The sequence below is a fragment of the Neoarius graeffei genome, chromosome 25 (assembly GCF_027579695.1).
Source record: "Neoarius graeffei isolate fNeoGra1 chromosome 25, fNeoGra1.pri, whole genome shotgun sequence".
NCBI lineage: Eukaryota > Metazoa > Chordata > Actinopteri > Siluriformes > Ariidae > Neoarius > Neoarius graeffei.
This window is the reverse complement of record NC_083593.1, coordinates 52,709,146-52,732,132: the sequence shown is the minus strand read 5'-3', so window position 1 is coordinate 52,732,132 and position 22,987 is coordinate 52,709,146. Positions and strand designations below refer to the sequence as shown.

At 41.0% G+C, this 22,987-nt stretch overlaps 1 protein-coding gene across 1 annotated transcript in view; it reads left to right on the top strand.

The window, feature by feature from the left end:
• The window catches only part of unc13bb (unc-13 homolog Bb (C. elegans)), a 152,704-nt gene that overhangs the window by 86,332 nt on the left and 43,385 nt on the right, over positions 1 to 22,987 (top strand). Inside the window, exons 10-17 of the mRNA XM_060908482.1 lie at positions 1,396 to 1,486; positions 14,499 to 14,545; positions 14,765 to 14,843; positions 15,955 to 16,029; positions 16,744 to 16,963; positions 18,897 to 19,124; positions 19,232 to 19,373; positions 19,508 to 19,677. Coding sequence (XP_060764465.1) covers positions 1,396 to 1,486; positions 14,499 to 14,545; positions 14,765 to 14,843; positions 15,955 to 16,029; positions 16,744 to 16,963; positions 18,897 to 19,124; positions 19,232 to 19,373; positions 19,508 to 19,677 — 1,052 coding nt within the window. The remainder of the gene's footprint in view (positions 1 to 1,395; positions 1,487 to 14,498; positions 14,546 to 14,764; positions 14,844 to 15,954; positions 16,030 to 16,743; positions 16,964 to 18,896; positions 19,125 to 19,231; positions 19,374 to 19,507; positions 19,678 to 22,987) is intronic.

The following is a 22,987-nucleotide window of genomic DNA, read 5'->3' as shown; positions in this document are numbered from 1 at the left end:
CTACTAACATGGCTTCTTTTCCCCAATGAGTAAAATTATATGTACATGGTTATAGTTATGTTGATAGTTTTGCTTTGTGTTTTTTTTTTTTTTTTTTTTTATAAAGTCTATTGAGTTATTTTGCGCTAGCAACACTGGCACAAATTATTACTCTCACTCAAAATCTTTCTACTTTATTATTCTCCTAATGTGTTTTAGGACGCTATTGCTCCCTCACTTTTCAACCAATCATCGCCAAATTTCACATGAATACATCTGGGTTGAATGATGTTGCTATGACTTTTGGTACTGATCTGGATCGCTGATCTGGAATGATCTGTGAAAAACCAGATTTTTTCCAATCACTTGACTGTCAGCTTTCATAGTTGTTTTTTTAAATTTCGTTCAGGGTGGCAGGGCACAACTTTTTCCTTGACCTTCAGTTGATAAAGGTCAGCTAGTGCAAATTACTGAGACTTTAGTCACAGTCTCTATTAATTTGTGCTAGCAGCGGTAGCACAAATTGTTACTCTCGCTCAGGATCTTTCTTTCTACTTTATTATCCTAACTTTTTTTTTTTTTTTAGGACACTTGCTCCCTCAGTTTTCAGCCAGTCATCACCAAATTTCACATGAAGAATACCTCTGGGCTGAATTACGTTGCTATGACTTTTGTTGCTGATCTGGATCACTGATCTAGAATGATCCATGAAAACAGGATTTTTTTTTTCCAATCACTTATAGCTCTGTCAATTTTCATGAGTTTTTCAATCAGTATTTATTTATTTAGTTAGTTAGTTCAGGGTGGCAGGGCTCAACTTTTCCTCACCTAAGTGTCGTTCTGTCTCTTACCATTCCGGATCTATAGGGTATGGTGACCAGATGTCCCAGTTTGTAACAGCTAGCGCAAATCATTTTGACTTTAGTCACAGTCTCTATATCTAGTTATTATTTAAAGTGGTAAGAAATGTGAATCAGCCAATACATGTTGGTAGGCAGTTAAATCTAAAGCTCATGATGTATCCACAATGCTGCTCCACAGTGATTTGCTAATAAGCTCAGTTAGATGATTAAGAGGTTGTTTGGTTCAGTTCCTTATGCCTGTACTGACATTTTCATTAAGCAACCCCATTAAGCTATGCCACTTTGTAGTATGGTCTCCTCAATGGTTAAGGCTTGGGATTACTGATCTGAAGGTCATGGGTTCAAGCCCCAGCCCTGACAAGCTGCTACTGTTGGGCCCTTGAGCAAGGCCCTTTCTGCTCCAGGAGCGCTGTCTCTCGTACTCCCTTGTTGTATGTTGCTCTGGGTAAGAGCATCTGCTAAATGCCTGTAATGCAATGTAATTGTGAGCATGTAACCGATTGACCATATTAAACTATAAATTGGTCTCAAAGCAAGTGTGTCTCTCTTTCAGTTTCCAGGATGATGGATCTGCTTCGTCTGTCTCTGCTTCTCGAATACACTGGATAAAGGCCTTCAACAAAGTGAGACTTCAGCTTCAGGAGGTATAGTCGGGAGCTCATACCTATCCTTTTCCAATTTGTACTATTTCACTTAAAATTCCATAGAGAAGGTTTGTATCCCTGTAATTTACCCCTGTAATAAACATTTTACCACAATATTGTTTTGAAAATGTCCATCAGGTAAGTATGAATTACATTCATACTTTGATTCACTCGCAACCAAATGTCTTTGATTGATTGGTTGAGTTTCACCTTTTTCCAATGATGCATTACAAACTACTGCCACATGGAAAGATACAATATGAACATCCTTGTGTATTAAATGGCAAATTGTTTTGCACTTGTGATCCTTCAAAACTCACTCAAAAAATGTCAGTCCAAAAATGTAATGTGTAGTCCACTTGGCTAGAGCAAAAGTACCTACAGAATAGCTGTTAAACTTTTACTTATGTCAATCAGGTAAAGCCTGCTGAGGTTGTGCTACTCTGGTTCTCATCGTTCTAATCTGTAAAGGTCAGATCTCCTCTAGATATCACAGATCAAATCTGAAGGATTAATTAAACATGGGCACACAGAAGGGAAGGGTTAGTACGGTAAGTCCTGGGTGCCTAGGAAGAACAAAAGCAGAGATCCCTCCCCCTCTTGCTATGCATGAACTCAACTTTGAGAAATTTATGAAGTTGTGGAAGATTGACAGTGTTTCTTGCTTCTTTTATGTATTTATGTACACATGGGATATACTATGTACACTAACATGGATTTACATTGTATGTATGGGATTATATGGCACCTTGACTGCATAAAACGGCGTAATGTCATGCCTGTTCATATCCAAACATAAGGGCTATTTTTATTTTTGTTAATTCCGAGTTATTAACTCTGTCTGTCTGATTAGGCTATTTAACGTTATTACAACTCCAAATCAGAAAACACCTGGGGCAGTATGGAAAATGCTAAAAACAAACAAAAAAAAATTCTAAATTTACTTTGACTTGTATTTCATTGCAGACTGGATGAACCAAATATGTATTTCATGTTTTGTCTGGTCAAATTAATTTAATTTATTAATGCGCTTCCATTCCTGCATTTCAGACCTGCAACACATTCCCAAAAAAATTGGGATGGGGAAATTTAGGGCTAGTAATGAGGTAAAACAATTTAAATAATGTGGTGTCAACAGGTTATTGTAATCATGATTTGGGACCAAATCAGTATCCAGGAAAGGCCTAGTCTTTGAGGAGCAACGATGAGTTGAGGATCTCCAGTTTGTCAACAAATGCATGAGAAAATTATTGAAATGTTCCTCAAAGAAAGCTGGGAAGGGATTTGGATATTTCACACTCTACGGTGCATAATATCATTAAAGGATTCAAGGAACTGGAGGAATTTCAGGGAGTAAAGGGCAAGGGCTGAAGCCTAATCTGAACACCCGTGATCTTCGATCCCTCAGATGGCACTGCATCAAGAACCGTCATTCATTTATAGCTGATAGAACCACATGCGCTCAGGATTACTTTGGCAAACCTTTATCAAGCTACAATATGGAGTTACATCCACAAACACCAGTTAAAACTTTACTGTGCAAAAAGGAAGCTTTGTTAACTGTGTCCAGAAATGCCATGGACTTCTCTGGGTTTGGAGGCATCTGGGATGGACCATCACACAGTAGAAATGTGTATTGTCAGACGAATCAGTATTCCAGGTCTTTTTTTTGGAAGAAATGGACACTGTGTGCGCTCTGGACAAAGACGAAAAGGACCATCCAGAATGTTACCAGGAACAAATCCAAAAGCCAGGGTGTCTCATAGTATGGGGTTGTCTGTGCCCTTGGCAAAGGTAACTTGCACTTCTGTGATGGAGCATTAATGCAGAAAAGTACACTGAGATTTTGGAGCAACATATTCTGCCTTCAAGACGACGTCTTTTTCCAGGGATATTTCAACAAGAAAATGCAAAACCGCATTCTGCATACATTACAAAGATGTGGCTGTGGAAGAAGAGGATGCCTGTCCCCTCTGTCCCCAATAGAGAATGTGTGGAGAATTTTGAAACAAAAAATATGACCATGACGACTCCATACTGTTGCACATCTTAAGATTTGCTTACAGGAAGAATGGGACAAAATAACACCTGAAATCACTGTGTCTTCAGTCCCTCAACATCTTTTAAGTGCTGTGAAGGAATGGTAATTAAAATGGCAAATGCTTTACCATCCTAACTTTTTTTTTTTTTAAATGTGCTGCAAGAATCAAAATTGAAGAGGCTTTCTTTATTTTGAGTAAAAAAAAATTAATGAGGTAAAATATCAAATTATGCTTTTGTATTAATTGCAATACATGTGAAATATTTATTTACAGATTTTCAGTTTAAATTTCAACATACCGTCCGAACATTTTCCCGAGTTGGGGTTTTATGCTAGCATCAGGTCACTGTGTTAGTTTATATTATGAATATGATCTAAAAACGCTCTTAAAAAATCCTGTCAGAATCTAATTGGCTAACATATTTTACCTGTGAAAATCGTAACATTTTAATCTGTATGGGTGAGCAATACTCAGGAATCCTGCAAGTTTGGCTCATGTTAGCTTGCCGGTTAGCATCAGCTTGGTTATCATGTCTTATGAATCCTGTCCGTTTGGTTCATGTGACCTAGGTAGCTAGTGTAGCAGTGAAAATGATAACATTTTATGAAAGTATTAATCATTTGGGGCGGCACGGTGGTGTAGTGGTTAGCGCTGTCACCTCACAGCAAGAAGGTCCGGGTTCGAGCCCCGTGGCTGGCGAGGGCCTTTCTGTGCAGAGTTTGCATGTTCTCCCCGTGTCCGCGTGGGTTTCCTCCGGGTGCTCCGGTTTCCCCCACAGTCCAAAGACATGCAGGTTAGGTTAACTGGTGACTCTAAATTGACCGTAGGTGTGAATGTGAGTGTGAATGGTTGTCTGTGTCTATGAGATTAATCATTTGAGAAATCTTGTCAGGTTGAATTGTTAGCTTGTTGGCGCTAACTGAGAAAGTTCCAACATTTTATGAATACTACCTAAAAATCCTGTCTAGCTGGCTAAAGTTAACATTAGTTAACTGGTTAGAGCTAGCTGGGAAAGTAATTGTTTATGAATATGACCAGAAATCCTGTCAGTAGCTAGCTGACTAACATTGGCTGGGAAAATTATAACTTAAATCTTTTCAGGTTAGGTGATGTGAGTTGGCTAGCTTAAAAAACAAAATGACAAACCCTTATATGAATGTCAGTGAGTGCTTACTTGAAGTCCATACATGGATTAGAAGATGCAGTTAGACTCCCATCTATGATCTTAAACGCACATTTCCCCCCATTTGTGTTGACACGCTGTAATTTACCGTATGAGATCAGGACTTCTGTGCTTGTGTGTGTGTGTGTGTGGTTCAACTCGGCATGTGTGTGGCTTTATTAGCGCTTTACATCAAGATTTATCATTGACTGTATAATCGTGACTTTTATCATTTCAATAAAAGTTGAAGCAGCTGGAACAACATTTTTGGATAAATAACCATACATTCGGTTGAAAATTTGGTAATTTTATTATTGTGTGTACTGTGCTGCTGTTACCGGTACAGTGGGTGTGAAGTAAAGCAGTGCATTAATATAAGCGGTAATGCTAATGAAGTACTCCTATACAGCAGTTCTGACAAGGCTCCATTATGGTGATTGCTAGTGTGAGCGCTGGTGGAGATGCCAGCATAAATGCCTGCTAATTGTATCGAGTCGAAATGAGAACAGCCCTTCTTACACGTGCATATATGTTTCCGTGTCGTGGAGGACACGGCAAAGCGCTCCGTATGTGTGGAAGCTGTTAAAAAGCCAGTAATATGAGAAAGTTAGCCGTGAATCATTTCCTCACTGTGCTGTCTCATGGCTGTGATACAGGTGTGTGACTGAAATACAGATAAAGCAAAAAGGCTCATGAGAGAGGCACTTGTAAACGTATACAGGGTTTTTGATGTTGTCCTTGCAGTAGGCATCTTCATCCACAAAATACAAGAAAGAGAGAGAATGATGAGAGTGAGGGATGAGGGACCAAGTCTTTCTACAGAGAGAAGGAAAGGGGAGGGAGGGAGGGAGGGACAGTGTGATGGTGGCGAGGTTGTCCGAGGGCGAGCTGCTAGACTGTAACACTGCTGTGGACTGTACTCCATTGAACTCTTGTTTATCACACAATAAAGAGTGCCTCCTTTTAAAAATCCATTTCTTGTTGCTCGTGCTTGCTCACTTGTTTTGTTCTGATGGTGAGAGTGAGCGTAACGGTGGATTTTAACCTCTGAATGTTCTAATCATTTGTGACGCTTATGGTGTGGACAGTTTTCTTGGAGTGAAGCCTCTTCTCCTGAGCTGGAAGGTAAGATCATGCTTTTTTTTTTTTTTTTTGTCCGGATTTTTCACTTGTGTTGATGATGCTCCTATATCTATGTCAAATAAAGTATCATTATACAATTACATTATTTTTATAATATATTGTACATGCTTCTTTCTCATCAAACTGAAGTTTTATTTTAGAAATGTTTAATTAGTTTAATATTGTAAGTTCGTAATCAATAACTTAAAGTATTGTTAAATAATACAGAAAGTACGTCTGTCATCCATCCAGAGTGCAGGCAGCAAAAAGAACAAAGCCGGAAGGAAACAGTACGGAGTATAATATGCAGAATATATATGTATATATGTGTAGTCTTGCGTTGTAGCTTCCAGATGATTGAGCAATAGCCGAGTGCAATAAAGAGATTAAACAACACATGGTCACTAGAGAGCTAATTAACTTGATTTCTCAAACGTCTATGTTTAGATTTCTGTACCGATCCAAAGTGGAGTATCTCAATACGCAGTAGCGAAATTTTGAATTTCTGTTTTTGTGCGTGTTAATTGTTTCTAGAGCATAAACTAACGTGTAAAACAAAGCTGAAGCATTTTATTTGGTAGTGTATGGTTTTGTTAATGGCATCAAAACCACAACTGTTGTTTAATTTTGTTAATGACACACACACACACACACACACACACACACACACACACACACACACAGGTCTGGTCCTGGTCTTGGCTCGGTCTTGACTTGACTTGATCTCAACCCCTCAAAGTCTTGGTCTTATCCCGGTCTCGGTATACTTTAGTCCTGACTTGATCTTGGTTTAGGTGGTCTTGACTGCAACACTAGTGTTTTAGCATTGTCGCCTCACAGCAAGCAGGCTCTGGGTTGGAACGTCTTGGCCAACTGGGGCCTTTCTTTGCAATGGGTTTCTTCCAGGTTCTCCAGTCTTCCTCCTACAGTCCAAAGACATGTGGATTAGGGATGGATGGAAGTTAGGCTACAAACAGTTCACTAGAACCTGCTATATATCCCATTTATATTGTGCAGTTTGACATTTATAATCATGATATATCAACATAGTCTTCTGTTTCAATAAAGATTGAATTGAAATAAGTTGATGCTTCATGCAACATAGGACAAACCAGGGTGTCGTCAACTTCCAGACCTCACCGCAAGTATGTGAGTGGGCCAAACTGAAAAATAAAAAATACTGTAGCAGAGCTGTTCGATGAACAGAAAGATGTATGGGGGGACTGTTTGGAGTTCAGTGACTCCAGATTTGTAAATATGAACCATCATGGCTTTTGTAGGCGGCACGGTGGTGTAGTGGTTAGCGCTGTCGCCTCACAGCAAGAAGGTCCGGGTTCGAGCCCCGTGGCCGGCGAGGGCCTTTCTGTGAGGAGTTTGCATGTTCTCCCCGTGTCCGCGTGGGTTTCCTCCGGGTGCTCCGGTTTCCCCCACAGTCCAAAGACATGCAGATTAGGTTAACTGGTGACTCTAAATTGACCGTAGGTGTGAATGTGAGTGTGAATGGTTGTCTGTGTCAGCCCTGTGATGGCCTGGCGACTTGTCCAGGGTGTACCCCGCCTTTCGCCCGTAGTCAGCTGGGATAGGCTCCAGCTTGCCTGCGACCCTGTAGAACAGGATAAAGCGGTTAGAGGTAATGAGATGAGATGGCTTTTGTAGACGATTCTGTTGCAGTTTCAGTCACGTGGATTTATGCAAATTATTTAGTGGAAGACAAGTCATCAGTTCAAAGATGTCAGAAAGGGAAGACTTTTTTTTATGGATGTACATAGATTTTTAAATTTAATTCAGCTGTCTGGCAGTGATGTCATGGATTGTCCTCTTCTTTCGGCTCCTCCCATTAGGGGTCACCACAGCGGATCATGATCCATGTATTTGATTTGGCATAGGTTTTACACTGGATGCCCTTCCTGATGCAACCCTCCTCAATCTATCCAGGCTTGGGACAGTCGTTAAATATGCACTGGCTCCTGCAACCCCAGTGGCTGGGTATTTTTACCTAAATATGTCTGCATGTCTTTGAACTATGAGTGGAAACCTGGAGCACCTGGAGGAAACCCATGTAGACACGGGGAGAACTTGCACACTCCACAGAGAAAGGCCCCAGTTGGTCATGTGGTTTGAACTCGGAACCTTCTTGCTATGAGGCGACGGTGCTAACCACTGTGCCACCCAAAATATCATGGATTGTCCAAAAAGTCACCAAAGACATTAGATGATTGTAGAGCATACGAAAGCATCTGTCTACTCTTTCCAGTTGAAATTCCAAAAACAACACATCTTTTCCAAGTTATTGCTGCTAGTCAAAAGTGGTAACATGACACACCACTATGGATTAAATATTACCACTTTTAATTAAGGAGTTTTTTTTTTTTTTTTAATAGATGTAAAGCTAATCATTAATTTTTAAGCATGAAAAATGGGCAGTTGTTGCTATTCAGTCATTTGTTGCCTTATTTTAGGCTTTTTTTTTTTTTTTTTTCTGTTTGGGTTTTTTTGGGGGGGGGTTAAATGTACTTGATCTAAAACCTTCTCCACTGCAAAACTTTAGACCCCAAAATGGACTTGTGCTATAGTTGAGAAATGTTTCTTGCTTGCAGATCAGGTGAAGTTGAGACACCTGTGAAATACAAAATAAATTGTTGTATGTAATTTACCAGACCTTGACTTCCAGACCTGCATCTCTGAGCTTTTTTTTTTTTTTAATGTATTCTAGTGATTAGCTCATGGATCTAGTAGACTTCATTCAAGGATAATTGCATCATTTTTCTTTTGGTTGGTTTATCATGCAAATGCACACATCCAGTTCATGAGTGGTATTAGACAGAGGTTGTCTGCAAGAATAATCTGAAATGTCCCATTTCTTCTTCTCTGGGCAGCAAGCCAAAGCTTGTCCTTGAGTGCCACCACAGCGAACACGTATTACTGGAGTATCTGTTACAATCATGTCAACTACTCAGTGCATTTAGGAGCATAGCAGCAACTGTCTCTGAATTTCAATGACCGGCTCATTGTGCATTAGCCATTAGCTGTGCATATTATTAGAGCATATTGTGGTGAAATCGATTGCTGTTGCTTGCTTCAGATTTTGACAGACCAGCTACTATGCTGGTCAGACAGTGTAGCTTCAAGACGGATGACTTTTTCTTTTAAATAATAATATCTTGGTAGACTACAGTTCCCAGCCATTAGAATAGTTAGCTTTTCCCTCATTAACAGTAATGATTTCAGTAGTTTCTTCTCAGTCTATATTGCAGTTTGGTGTATATAAGGGAAGGAAACAGTCCCTGCAATTATTCTGCTGAAAAAAGACCAGCTAAATGTGGTGTCAACCTGTCACACTGGGGAAATGGGAAAGCAGTCATTAGACTCAGCAGGGCTCTAAATGACAGTGGTGCCTACAGCTGGACTGCTGTAACTCTGTGTGGAACTTTGCAAGCTGAAATGCTGCCAGAGATAATCAAAAGTTTTAAAACGTACAGTTAGGTCCATATATATTTGGACACTGCCAATTTTTTTTTTTTTTTTAACCTGTTTACTGAAACATTCAAGTTAGTTATATAATGGACATGGACATAAAGTCCAGACTTTCAGCTTTCATTTGAGGGTATCCACATTAAAATTGGATGAAGGGTTTAGGAGTTTCAGCTCCTTAACATGTGCCACCCTGTTTTTAATTGACTCAAAGGCTATTTCATGGGCAGGTGTGGGCAATTCCTTCGTTATGTCATTCTCAATTAAGCAGATAAAAGGCCTGGAGTTGATTTGAGGTGTGGTGCTTGCATTTGGAAGATTTTGCTGTGAAGAAAACATGTGGTCAAAGGAGCTCTCCATGCAGGTGAAACAAGCCATCCTTAAGCTGCGAAAACAGAAAAAACCCATCCGAGAAATTGCTACAATATTAGGAGTGGCAAAATCTACAGTTTGGTACATCCTGAGAAAGAAAGAAAGCACTAGTGAAATCCAGTGCAAAAAGACCTGGACACTCACAAAAGACAACAGTGGTGGGTGATCGCAGAATAATTTCCATGGTGAAGAGAAACCCCTTCACAACAGCCAACCAAGTGAACAACACTCTCCAGGAGGTAGGCGTATCAATATCCAAATCTACCATAAAGAGAAGACTGTATGAAAGTAAATACAGATGGTTCACTGCACGGTGCAAGCCACTCATAAGCCTCAAGAATAAAAAGGCTAGATTGGACTTTGCTTAAAAAAAAAAAGCCAGCACAGTTCTGGAAGAACATTCTTTGGACAGATGAAACCAAGATCAACCTCTACCAGAATGATGGAAAGAAAAAAGTATGGTGAAGGCGTGGTACAGCTCATGATCCAAAGCGTACCACATCTGTAAAACATGGTGGAGGCAGTGTGATGGCTTGGGCATGCATGGCTGCCAGTGGCACTGGGTCACTAGTGTTTATTGATGATGTGACACAGGACAGAAGCAGCCGGATGAATTCTGAGGTATTCAGAGACATACTGTGTGCTCAAATCCAGCCAAACTGATTGGTCAGCGTTTCGTAATACAGATGGACAATGACCCAAAGCATAAAGCCAAAGCAACCCAGGAGTTTATTAAAGCAAAGAAGTGGAATATTCTTGAATGGCCAAGTCAGTCACCTGATCTCAACCCAATTGAGCAGCATTTCACTTGTTGAAGACTAAACTTCAGACAGAAAGGCCCACAAACAAACAGCAACTGAAAACCGCTGCAGTAAAGGCCTGGCAGAGCATTAAAAAGGAGGAAACACAGCGTCTGGTGATGTCCAGGAGTTCAAGACTTCAGGCAGTCATTGCCAACAAGTATTAGAAATGAAAAATTTATTTACAATTATTTAATTTGTCCAATTACTTTTGAGCCCCTGAAATGAAGGGATTGTGTTTAAAAAAAAAAAAAAAAGCTTTAGTTCCTCACATTTTTATGGAATCATTTTTGTTCAACCCACTGAATTAAAGCTGAAAGTCTGAACTTCAACTGCATCTGAATTGTTTTGTTCAAAATTAATTGTGGTAATGTACAGAGCCAAAATTAGAAAAATGTTGTCTCTGTCCAAATATTTATGGACCCAACTGTAATTGGTTCAGTTGGGGCAGCACAGTGGTGTAGTGTTTAGCACGGTCACCTCACAGCAAGAAGGTTCTGGGTTTGAACCCAGTGGCCGATGGGGGCCTTTCTGTGTAGAGTTTGCATGTTCTCCCTGTGTCTGTGTGGGTTTTGTCCGGGTGCTCCAGTTTCCTCCACAGTCCAAAGACCTACAGATTGGGTTAATTGGTGTCTGTAAATTGACCGTAGGTGTGAAATGTGAGTGTGAATTGTTTTGTCTCTGTCAGCCCTGTGATGGTTTGGCAACTTGTCCAGGGTGTACCCTGCCTCTTGCCCATAGTCAGCGGGGATAGGCTCCATCTCACACGCAACCCTGCACAAGATAAGTGGTTACGGATAATGAATGGATGGTTCAATTGGATTCGATAAACGGACCGTCTTTGTGCATTCATATTCAATATGTCATTTGAATATTGGCACAACTGCTGCTTTGATTCAGAAATGGTTTCATCATATGCAGCAGTTTGATTGAGAAGGGTACATGTCCACTCTTCTACTGTCTGAATTACCACTTTGCTTATATTGGCAAATACGTTTGCATTAGGATAACTCGATTTGTAGAACTGAACAAGGATTTTTTTCATGCACTACAGGTGACTCTTCTCAAGTGCCTTGATGCTGATCAACATGTAAGGAACTCTTAAGCTGGTCAACACTTGAACATCTGGTGCTACGGAATGTTACCACGAAGTCATAGTGATGAACGGGATGAGACAAATGAAACGGGCTTCTTCCAGTCCAAAAAAAAAGAATTGGGCAAGAAGAGAACCCAGAGCCTCAAGTTCCGACATAGCCTGTGCAAGAAGATTCAGAAAGTTCTTCAGGGTCCAGCAGAGCTTGACACTTATAACCTTCAGCATACCTCTGCAGAAGTGGAGGAAGACATGTTCATCTATGGAATAAGCCAAGAACCTTCTAGCTATGAGTCTGGTATCACCTCAAATAAAAGTCCTATTAAAGTAGACCATAAACATCTGATAGGGAAGGTTGAGTTAAACAGTGAAAATGCCATCAAGATCCCATGCTCAGTACCAAATAACAGTTCTGCCTCAGACTGTCAAGTCTTGGCTAGTACAGAATTTATGGAGAAAAGAGCAGACATGGAAGAGCCTGGGAAAGAAGAGGCAGAAGATGGAGAAAGAAGCAAGGAAAAATGTTCCAGCACTATAGTAGAGCACATTTTGAAAGAGCTTCAGGGAATTAATAAAATCCAGGAGGAGATCTCAGACTTAAGGCAGTACCTGAACTCAGTGAGCGGCTCTGTTGATGAGGTGTCCTTTTGTGTGGATTCTGTCCTGATGGAAATCGAGGGGCTCTATTCTGCAAGTGCTACTGGTCAGCCCTCATCTCCACAGCTAATGGTTCATTCCAGGAGCAATCAGAATGATGTAGCAGCTACCCCAAGACATAGAAGTCCATTGTTAAGGAGGCCTGAAAAGAATGAACCTCCTTATTGTGATGCATCAAGAAAGTCCAGAGCGCATCATGCTGAAATTTCAGACAACTCGGATGAGTCCTACAGACTACGCCCTTCCAATTATTCCAATCAAGAAAAGGTTTATGGCCAGGATTTTCCAAGTTCTAGTTTTTTGTCAGGTCATAGTTTTAAGAGTATACAGCATGCTGACAGTTACCATACCACGGAGGCAGAGCTACAAAAGGATGGCTGGGATACCTCAGGCATGCATTTAAGCAAGAGTGGAGAAGGAGGATGGAGCGGGGACACAGGGTGGAGTGAGGAGGATTGCTCCTCTTGCCAGAATAGTGTTGATGATTTAGAAGACCACAGACAACCTGATACCTGGGGTAGATATAATGGTGGAGCAGCTAGCAGCACTCCAGGCCATTCTTCCCGAAGCAGCTCTGAGCATCTTTCTTTACTGTTTGGACACCAATACAGCTCACTATCCAGTTTGTCCAGTGCTGCAGACTGGAGACATCCCAGGAGACACACAGGCCCCGATTTTGAATGTGATTGCACACCGAATTGCCCATATTCTCGTAGTTCAGGTTACCACACCATGGATGCATATGCTGATGACCTGTGCAGTGGCCCATCCAGAAGCATTAGTTGTTCCACTATGGTGCTGACAGATTGTGATGATATCGGCCAAGATTTGTACTCTTCTTGTGAAAATTGCCTGAACGTGGATGTGTATTCTGGAGACGGAACAGAGAGAGACGCAAGAAGGCACAAGGTTTACCCAAACATGTCTGAAGAACAGATTGATCCAAGTAACTCTGAGAATATGGATAACTTCGCACGGCAGAATGCTGGGCTTGATGTAATAAAGATAAACAAAGCCATGCTGACCTTTCAGTCTGCTCTTCATGGAGCTATGAAGAGGCTTGATGGATCTGATGAGAATAATTCTGACATTCCTGAACAACATTCAAATGAACTTGTGGAAGATGACTCGACTGTAGAGGGATCTGATTTAGACCAGGTGATACTATCTAGCAGTGAGACCTTGGATCAAAGTTCGTCACCTCACAAGAGAAATAATGCCAGAAGATTTCAAGAAGAATATGACCTTAGTGACCTACAACTACAAATGGACCAAACGAATGACTCCCAGATCTTTGATCCCCAGGAATCAACTTCTGGTACAATGTCTCCTTGTAACCAAATTGAATACGACTCGATGGATCAGTCATCCAGTGGAGATGAACCACCAACAGATCAAGAGCTTTTGCTTGAGGCTGGTTCTCTTGAAATGATCACAGAGATGGTGACTGTCAAGAATTATCATGGAGAGATGGGTCATAAGGAAATGACCCAGTTTTCTGGTGAAGTTGCTGAGCCAGGACCTCTGGGGACAGTCCTTGAAGCAGAGACTGAATTTGATCAGGTAGAGGCTCAGGTAAACTCGGGCACCGACAACCCTGATCAGGTAGACCCTCACCACCAAAAGCGCCTTGCCAATATCCAGCGTGTTCTCAAGGAGCAGAGACAAAGACATAGGTTGTCTCAGATTTCTAGAGACTCGAGGCATGTCTTTTCAGAGGAAAAATTCAATCCAGGTATAATTTACATGTGAACCTGTCTGTCTTAATGTCTTAATCTTTGCAGTAAACTTACCATTGCTGTTTTTGTCTCGATCTGTTTTGCAGAGGAAAGCAGAGAGGTTAATCAGGTCACTTTAAAAAAACAAACTTTTTTTTTTTTTAATTGAAATTGCATTTTCACTTTTTCCATCTTGTCTTATTGATTCAAACAGTCATAACTAAGAGCATGTTCTCTATCCGTGCATGTGACCAATACAGAATATTGTTCTCAATTTCAGTGAATGGTGCCTGTTTTTGTCGCCATGTTATTGTTTTAAAAGTACTGTCTGTGCATTTAATAAAATGCAAGATCTTTGTCATCATACATCCTCGGAGACGCCAACAACACTTGTCTTTTATTTATTTTTTTTAAATACTAACTTTTTTAATTATTTCATGAAAGTGGTGAAACTTAACCAATCATGCATTCATCATTTATCTTGGTCTTTATTATCCAAGTTTTTGGTTTCTTGAGAAAGTCTTCCATCACAAGACTAAAATAATCAATCCGAGTTGTTTCTCTGAATAAAATAGGGCCTGGAGAATGGAGACAATTCCAGACATGATTGGGTCAAAGCAGGGTGAGTTCTTCATTCCGTTCCTCCATGAGTTACTCATGGGGGGGAAAAAAAATCTAAATTATATTTCTCCATGTTGTATGTAAAATGTAGACATCTGGTATTAGGTTTAGTAATTAAAAAAAAAAAATCAAAGCCTCTTGTGTATTCTATTAAAATTCTAATATTTTTTTCTGTATCAATGTGTTTGAATCTCTTGTGGACCTTTGGTGTTATCCAAAGAAGTGGGAGTGGCCTGTTTGGGATTGACAGCATGCCAGACTTGCGGAAGAGGAAGCCAATCCCTCTTGTTAGTGATGTGGTAGGTCCTTATCTATATAACTCTGTAACGTAATAAAAACAAAGCCTGATGTTTTTTTTTTTTTATTGCTTTGTTTTAGACATTGTTAGTGTTCATTAGCTGAACCTTAATTAAAATAACCGCATTTTGATTGCTTTATCTCGATCAAAAAAATTAGTTCATGATATCTAAGATTTCATGATTTTCTTTATTAGAAATAATTAGATTTGATGAATTGCTAGCTGGTAATTAATTCTAGCTTGTGCTACTTTTTCTTGAATTAGTCATTATTTTTTCACAATATGATAATGGATCATAAAATCAGCTTTACAAAATTTACGTGAGTTCTCTGGAATAAACCTCTGCCTCCTTTGAATGCCTTCACCCTTTGTACCCAGGCTATGGTAAGTCTAAAGAACAACATCCCCTTCTGTGCAGATAAATCCCCTCTAGCTGTTTATGTTCCATTAGGAATGGATTGTCCTGATTTTTGCTAATCAGTATTTCTCCATTCTGCTGACTTAAGACTCTGTCCTCTACCGTACCTTCACTCCCTCATCATGTTGAACTTGAATGAACTTTTGCTTCCTCGTATTCAGGCATGATGAGGTATCTGCTATGCAGATGAGGTATACCTGTTTGTCCATGTGACGTTTGTTTTCGTGTATTTGCTGAGTAAAACAATCGGCCCTTTGTTTCTCCATGAACCAGTTGCTAGACTTTGCATTGCTTTACATGTATAGCCGTGTAGCGCACCTTTAGACCCTCCTCCTAATACGATTCCACATCCTGCTGAATTGTGGATGAGTCCTAGTTTACGGGTTTACCCATCATCAGGTTCCTTCCACCTTAAACCTGCTACCTTTTTACGCTTTTTAGAACCTTTTTTTTATTTTCCCAGCACATCCATTTCTTACTGTGGGGTGGGTTTATTTATTTATTTATTTATTTATTTATTTGGTCTGTCAATCTCTCAGTTCAGAGCTCCATCGAGCACCAATTCAGTTGAGAGGATGCATTTGGAATCTCTTGTTTCTTCTTTGGGTTTTCTTTCTTTCTCTTTTCTTTCTTTCTCTCATTTCTTTCTTCCTTAGAGTATGTTCGAATGTAATTTTCTTTCTCCATTAAACAGGCGCTGGTCCAGGCCAGAAAAGCAGGCATTGCATCTGCCATGGCTTCCCGTGCCTCCGTTAAAGACGAGGAGCTGGTGAGAAACATGCTAATGTATTTTGTGAGATCTTTCCACCAATGCAAAGTCTGTGCTCATGTATCAAACCAGTGCAGGCTTTTTCATTACAAAAGGATTTGTTCCGACTCCAAACACTGCTGGTTAGAACGAAGTGACATGAGGTAGTGGTAACAAGTCATCACCATGAAACAACTTCTTAAAAAAAAAAAAGATAGTGTTGTGAATATTTTTTAAAAAATGAATAAAAACTCACAGAAAAAAAAAAAAAACTAAATAAAAATCGAAAGCAGTTGAGAACTGCAAGACTAATTTGTTGAGCAAGGTTTTATTTATTTGATTGGACTTGCACTTTTTTTTGCTGCTTATTAGACTAAATTGGTGAAAGAATAAGATTAAAAAATACTAAACAAGGCAAGATTAAATTAAATAACCTAAGTTTTCCATTAAATGCTTGAATAAATGTTATCAACAAAATGTAAAAAAATCACAATAATTGACATTTTAATTGCCGCTAGTTGATTTATTTTGGTTCTAATATGCGTATGAAATATGTACATAAGTGTAATCTCCTTTACTTATCAGTTATGAACCATGATGATGAGGATTGTTGGTGGATGCAGAATATGTTTTGTTGATTGTGGGTTAAAAACGAAGTAATTTTCCTTTTGGGCCATGCGGTTATTGATTTTATTTTCCTGATTAAAGAGTGGTGTTCTTACTGCTCTCCTGTAGAAGAACCATGTGTATAAGAAAACGCTGCAGGCTCTGATCTACCCCATCTCCTGCACTACACCACATAACTTTGAGATTTGGACGGCGACGACACCGACGTACTGCTACGAGTGCGAAGGGCTGCTGTGGGGTATTGCACGCCAGGGTATGAGATGCACCGAGTGTGGGGTCAAATGTCACGAGAAGTGTCAGGAGCTCCTCAATGCAGACTGCCTCCAGCGTGAGTATGGACGGTCTGTCTGAGATCAGTGTTCGTCAATCCTGGAACTTTCTTCTTCTTTTTTCCCCTCTCCAGTTCTCTGAACAGTGCTGGCTGATGCTTCTTGTGAATTGCAAATTCAAAATGTTTGCGTGTCAAAGTATCTCTAACCCACATCTCAACTCATTTCATTGATTGGACTCCAGGTAGGGCTGGGCGATTTTACGATTACGATGTTATTCACGATATAAAATCTCTACGATTAGAAATTAGACACGTACGATATGCCTACGATAAGCCTACGCCTTCAATAAAATTACTTCATCCGAAGTTTTGACAGACACGCGAATAGCCAATCGTAACTAAACAGTACCGCACGTAACCAATCAGTTGGAAGAGAGCCACGTCAAGTTAGGTTGCGTGCACACACAAACACACACACACGTGTAGCAGCAACGCACAGCATGGCTGTGGTGAAGTTTGCAGGAGCGCGGCATTTCTCCAACAAAGCGATTATAAAAATGAGCGAGAAGCCGACTGACCGGAGTTCTGAACAGGAAAGTCAGAGCACTGCCCTGGAGGACATCGTTGAAAAGAAGGGCCAGAGATCTTCGGTTGTGCGGAGGTATTTTGGATATTTAAAATCGGACATACAACAAAGTGTTGCACAAAACCTTAAACACACTGACGTACAGGATTGCACTTTTTTTCTCCTTGCAGTATAAGGTTTACACGTCAATATGTCTTTTATGTTTATTTGAAAGCTGCTAGAATTTGCACAAATGATTAACAATGGTATATAGTTTTTATTTTTCAGTTTATTCATTTGAACAAAAAGAACAAAAGAATGTGCATCCAGTTTGTTTTGGTTCTGTGAAACTTGAAGGCTTGTTAAGCTATTTTTGTTAATTAGGAAGGAACTACTGATTTGTAATGTTCATATTTTGAGCAGAAAATTAAAGAAAATACAAAAATGGTGATTTGATTTATATCGTGATGTATATCGTTATCGAAAATTTTGAAAAAATATATCGTGATATATTTTTTTCTCATATCGCCCAGCCCTAACTCCAGGTTTGCTTAAATCCTGATTCCAGTTAGTGTTTGTTGAAGCCTTGGGGTGCGCATACTTTTTCCAGCATGCACTGTGAATGTTTGAATGAATGAATGTATGGGCAAGAACAAAGTGATAGTTTGTGTGTTATTAGGTAAAACAGATTGTGTTTGTTCTTTATTGTAACTTGGATCAGACCATATTTTAAATTTATCCATAAATGCAGGTAGTTCCAAAGGGTGCACTTACTTTTACATAAAAGTGCATGGAAAATATTAGCAATATTGTTCAGTGCTTTACAGAAAAGGTTTTATAGCACTTGGTGTTGTTTTTTTTTTTTTTCCAATCCCACTATGACCAAAAAATAGCGACCACAACTTGACGTTAATAATTGAGAAACTTGAAACAGGAAGTAACGTGAGAATTTGAGCCAATCACATTGCTTGGCATGCAGCCCTGAGAGCAGATGACTTCCACAGTTCATCATAAGTTGAAGCGAACTCCAGATCATAATTTTCAAGAAGACTAAAGATCTGTTTATCAGCTCGCGACTTAAAATCTTTTCACACTTCACCAAATGTACCGAAGGTAAAATGATTGGAGGGGGGAGATGCGAGCATGAAACCAAGCTCAGTTGCTGCTTTGAAATACAAAAGCTAGTCAGGTTGTTTTTTGTTTTGCCACTAATCCACCTGCTGAGCAAAACTACAGGTAGAAAACACAATGACACCGCTCCTGTAGTAGCGACTTCAGTGACTGTACAAATGATTTATCCGAACAGCAAGCTTACTAAAACGTCACGCTACAGATGACTGCGCTGTTGGCTGCTCTGGGAATGATTTAAAGGGATGTATAAAAGCAGGCGTGTATTTTTATCGGTTCTGTCTCATTAACTTGCAGGCGCGGCAGAGAAAAGTTCAAAGCATGGTGCTGAAGATCGCACGCAGAACATCATCATGGCCATGAAGGACCGCATGAAGATCAGGGAGAGGAACAAACCTGAGATCTTTGAGCTCATCAGGGATGTGTTCATGATCAGCAAAACGCTTCATGCGCAGCAGATGAAGACCATCAAACAGAGCGTTCTGGACGGGACGTCCAAATGGTCGGCGAAGATCACCATCACCGGTATGAACGCTTCAGTTCCTTCACATCTCATGCTGCTGAACTGGAAGCGGCTTCCTCATCTGTCTAAAGGAAAGGTTTTGAAGAGGTGTGTGTGTGTGTGTGTGTAGTGATGTGTGCACAGGGCCTACAGGCCAAAGATAAGACGGGCTCCAGCGACCCTTACGTGACTGTCCAAGTTGGAAAGACGAAGAAGCGCACCAAGACCATCTACGGCAACTTGAACCCGGTGTGGGAGGAGAAGTTTCACTTGTGAGTGCGTTTCCCATTACTGCGCTTTGTTTGCTTCATGATGTCAAAGTAAGGGTGTGTAAACTTTTTGCACTCAGCAGTGCCCACGATGTTTTCTCGTCTGTTTTTTTTTTTTTTTTTTTTTCCCCCCTCAGTGAGTGCCACAACTCGTCAGACCGTATTAAGGTGCGCGTGTGGGACGAAGATGATGACATCAAGTCCCGCGTGAAGCAGAGGCTGAAGAGGGAGTCTGACGATTTCCTGGGACAGAGCATCATCGAGGTGCGAACGCTCAGTGGAGAGATGGACGTCTGGTACAACCTGGGTAGGTGTGTGTGTGTGTGTCTAAGGTGGGGTTTACATTAGACCGTATCAGCGGATCATCAGATTAACGTTTTTAAAAACGATTAGCGTGCACACAGCAACGCCAATACACGATTCGTGTGCACACAGCAACGCCAATACACGGATACGCTAATCACATAACTAATTCGGCACGCAAGTTGAAATGTGTCAGTGCGGTTCATCGCTTCCTCCTCAGCGGCTGCGCTCCAAATCACTCCGCCCTGAACAGCGAGTGCCCTCTGGAGGGTGCGCACTCCGGCCCTGCGCAGCTCACAGAGCGCGTGAGTGAAGCGCACGAGCAGTAATTCGGGACTGAGCCGCTGTGTGTGTGATCTCAGTGCATGTCGGGCATGCGCGTCACTTACCACTTGCAAGTGGAAGGATGGCAAGCCTAAAGACAATCATAACTACACAATGGGCAGTATTTGCATCAGTATTTGCAGTATTTTCATACTTTTATACTCTTTAATGAAAGGTGATACAAGGCGGAAGTCCGCGCCGTTTTTCAGCAGTCACGTCACATGACCAATGCCAGCGAATCAGGAAGGTGGATGTCACAGTGACGTTGTCCAATGACGACGCCAGCTAGAGCTCAGCACAGCGTATCCGCGTATTCTCAATGTTTACACAGCACCGGACCAGACACGATCTGGATTGAATACATGGACCCTCGCGGATTCCCGTTTCCCGGCATTTCCAGGCGTTTTAATGTAAACGGACAGTGCATCCGTGAAGAAAACGAGACCGATACGGTCTAATGTAAACTTGGCCTAAGAAACCATTTTTTGGATAACTAATACTCATTAGCATCTCTGCTCTTTGAGAGATGCATAGATACAGGTGCAAAGGCAAATACTGACAGACAGAAAAAAAAAAAACACTCCGACACCGAGACAGGCAGGCACAGACACGCAGACGGGCAGACACCAAGACAGACAGAAACACAGACTCTGAGACAGATGGACAGACGCATAGAAACCAAGACAGACAGACAGACACCAAGACACAGACAAAGACACAAAGATGGAGACCCTGAGACAGCTGGAGATACGCAGACAGACACAAAGACGCAGACAGACGGATAGAGATGCAGAAACTGAGATAGAGACTGACACAGAGACAGACGGAGACTCTGAGACGAAGGCAGACAGACGCTGAGACAGAGACTGATATAAAGAGACAGACGGAGATGCAGAGACCCTGAAACGGAGACTGACACGGAGACACAGACAAATAGAGGGATTTTGTCGCCATTTTTTTGCTCACTGCTTGCCTGAACGTTCTTGTTGGCAGTGTTGTTACAGAAGACCAATTAAATTGATCCAAGCTGTGAAGTTTTTTTTTTTTTTTTTCCTGAAACAGTAAGAGTGTCTCAGATCACACATTAAATTCTGTGCAGTCGCTGATGGTCTGATAAAACTACACTCACTTCATCTTATTTTTATTTATTTTATTTAATTATTTTCTGTAATTATTAGATCAGGTCTGAATGTACACTATATCCTGTATCGCGCGCGCGTGTGTGTGTGTGTGTGTGGGGGGGGTCCCGTGAGCTTGTGTGAACCAGGGAATTAGTGAAAGCTGAATTGGCGAGTGTGTAAGTGGACCGTGGGGATGAGTAAAGGCCCGCCGGGTCTCTCTCGGCTCTGTGGTCTCTCCTCACATGACATTATGCTGCTTCTATTTTAAGCATCTGGAGCCTTTTGTGCAAATCCGTTCTCTTCAGAGTGCAGAGACGCAGCGGGCTGATGGACGACCGTAAGGTGGATCTGCATTTCGTTAATATTTTTTTATTACATTTATTATTGAGGTCCACATAATACCAAATAATAGTAGTGATGTTAGACTAGAACCAAAGTCCTATAGAAACACATTATTACACATATATACCTGTGATGTAATCTACAGCTGGGTGAATTCAGGATCTGCACTCAGGACGATGTCCTTTTTTCGACTTGATGTCCCTCGTTTATCAGTCCAACGGAGAAAGGGGCGCAGATCCGAGTACAGAAACCGTCGCATGATCAGGTTCACATGTGATTCAGGTATCTCGGCAATCACAGCGTATGTGGCGGCTGAAAACAATCTTCATTTAAATATCACACCCTTATGTGTTCTCTGTTTGGAGGCCACGCCCCAGAGCTTACACCATGGAGATGCATAATACAGCATCAACGGGAGTCATGAAAAATCTGACTCCTTTAAATTGACTATGCTGCACCGCAAGTCCACGCTGCCTTGAAGACGTGTATACGAGTTGAGGCTTGGGGGAAGCCATGGTCTTCGAGAAGCACCTTTGGGACCAGAAGGTTGCAGGTTCAGTTCCCTGGACCAGCAGGAATGGCTGTGCCCTTGAGCAAGGCACCCAACCCCCAACTGCTCCATGGAGCAGCCTGGTATTGTAGTATAACAGTGCAGTCAGGGGAGTAGTTGGGGGTTAGGTGCCTTGCTCAAGGACGGTAATTCCTGTTGGTCCAGGGAATTGAACCTGCAACTTTTTGGTCCCAAAGCTGCTGTTGTATGTCACTCTGGATAAGAGCGTCTGCGAAATGCCATTAATATAATGTAATGAGACTTGACCTGAGATTTGACTGTAGTCTCTGCTCACGCCCAGTTTTCTGTCGTATGCTCATTTTGCAAATGAGGACCAATATCTCATCATTTCAACTTGGTAACTAGTCCAGATATTAAGTCATTATTTAAAGAAAATATCCAAGTTTCAAATCTGTATCATGAATAGTTTTGGGCTCCAGAAATGAACATTGCTCTTAGAAACGAAGTCAAAATCCATCCATCCATCCATCCATAATAGCAAACTGCACTAGTTCACATGTTGCTTGATATGTATACAAAGTTTCATGAAGATATTTTCAGTAGTTTTAAACATATGGCCCGGAAACGAAAACGCAGACGGATGGATGGACGGAACCAGTTTCTGTATCCCCCGCCAAACTTCACTTGGGTGGGGGATTGCAATAACGTATGAATGTAAACTTGTTGTGTATGTTGCACAAATAATGTCCACCTTCTGACCAATCAGATATGAGAATTCATCAAAGCTCTTTCGAATAATAGATTGAGGGATGTTCAGTGAAATATTAACTCGAAACAATGGGATATTGATTTGGAATAACATCATGGCACTTGTGCTCCAACCCCTACACACACACTGTGGTTCAGAGCTTAATCTTGATTGTGTGTGTGTGTGTGTGTGTGTGTGTGTGTGTGTGTGTGTGTGTGTGTGTGTGTGTGTGTATTATGTCCTGAGCTTCTCATTGTCCTTGTGTTGT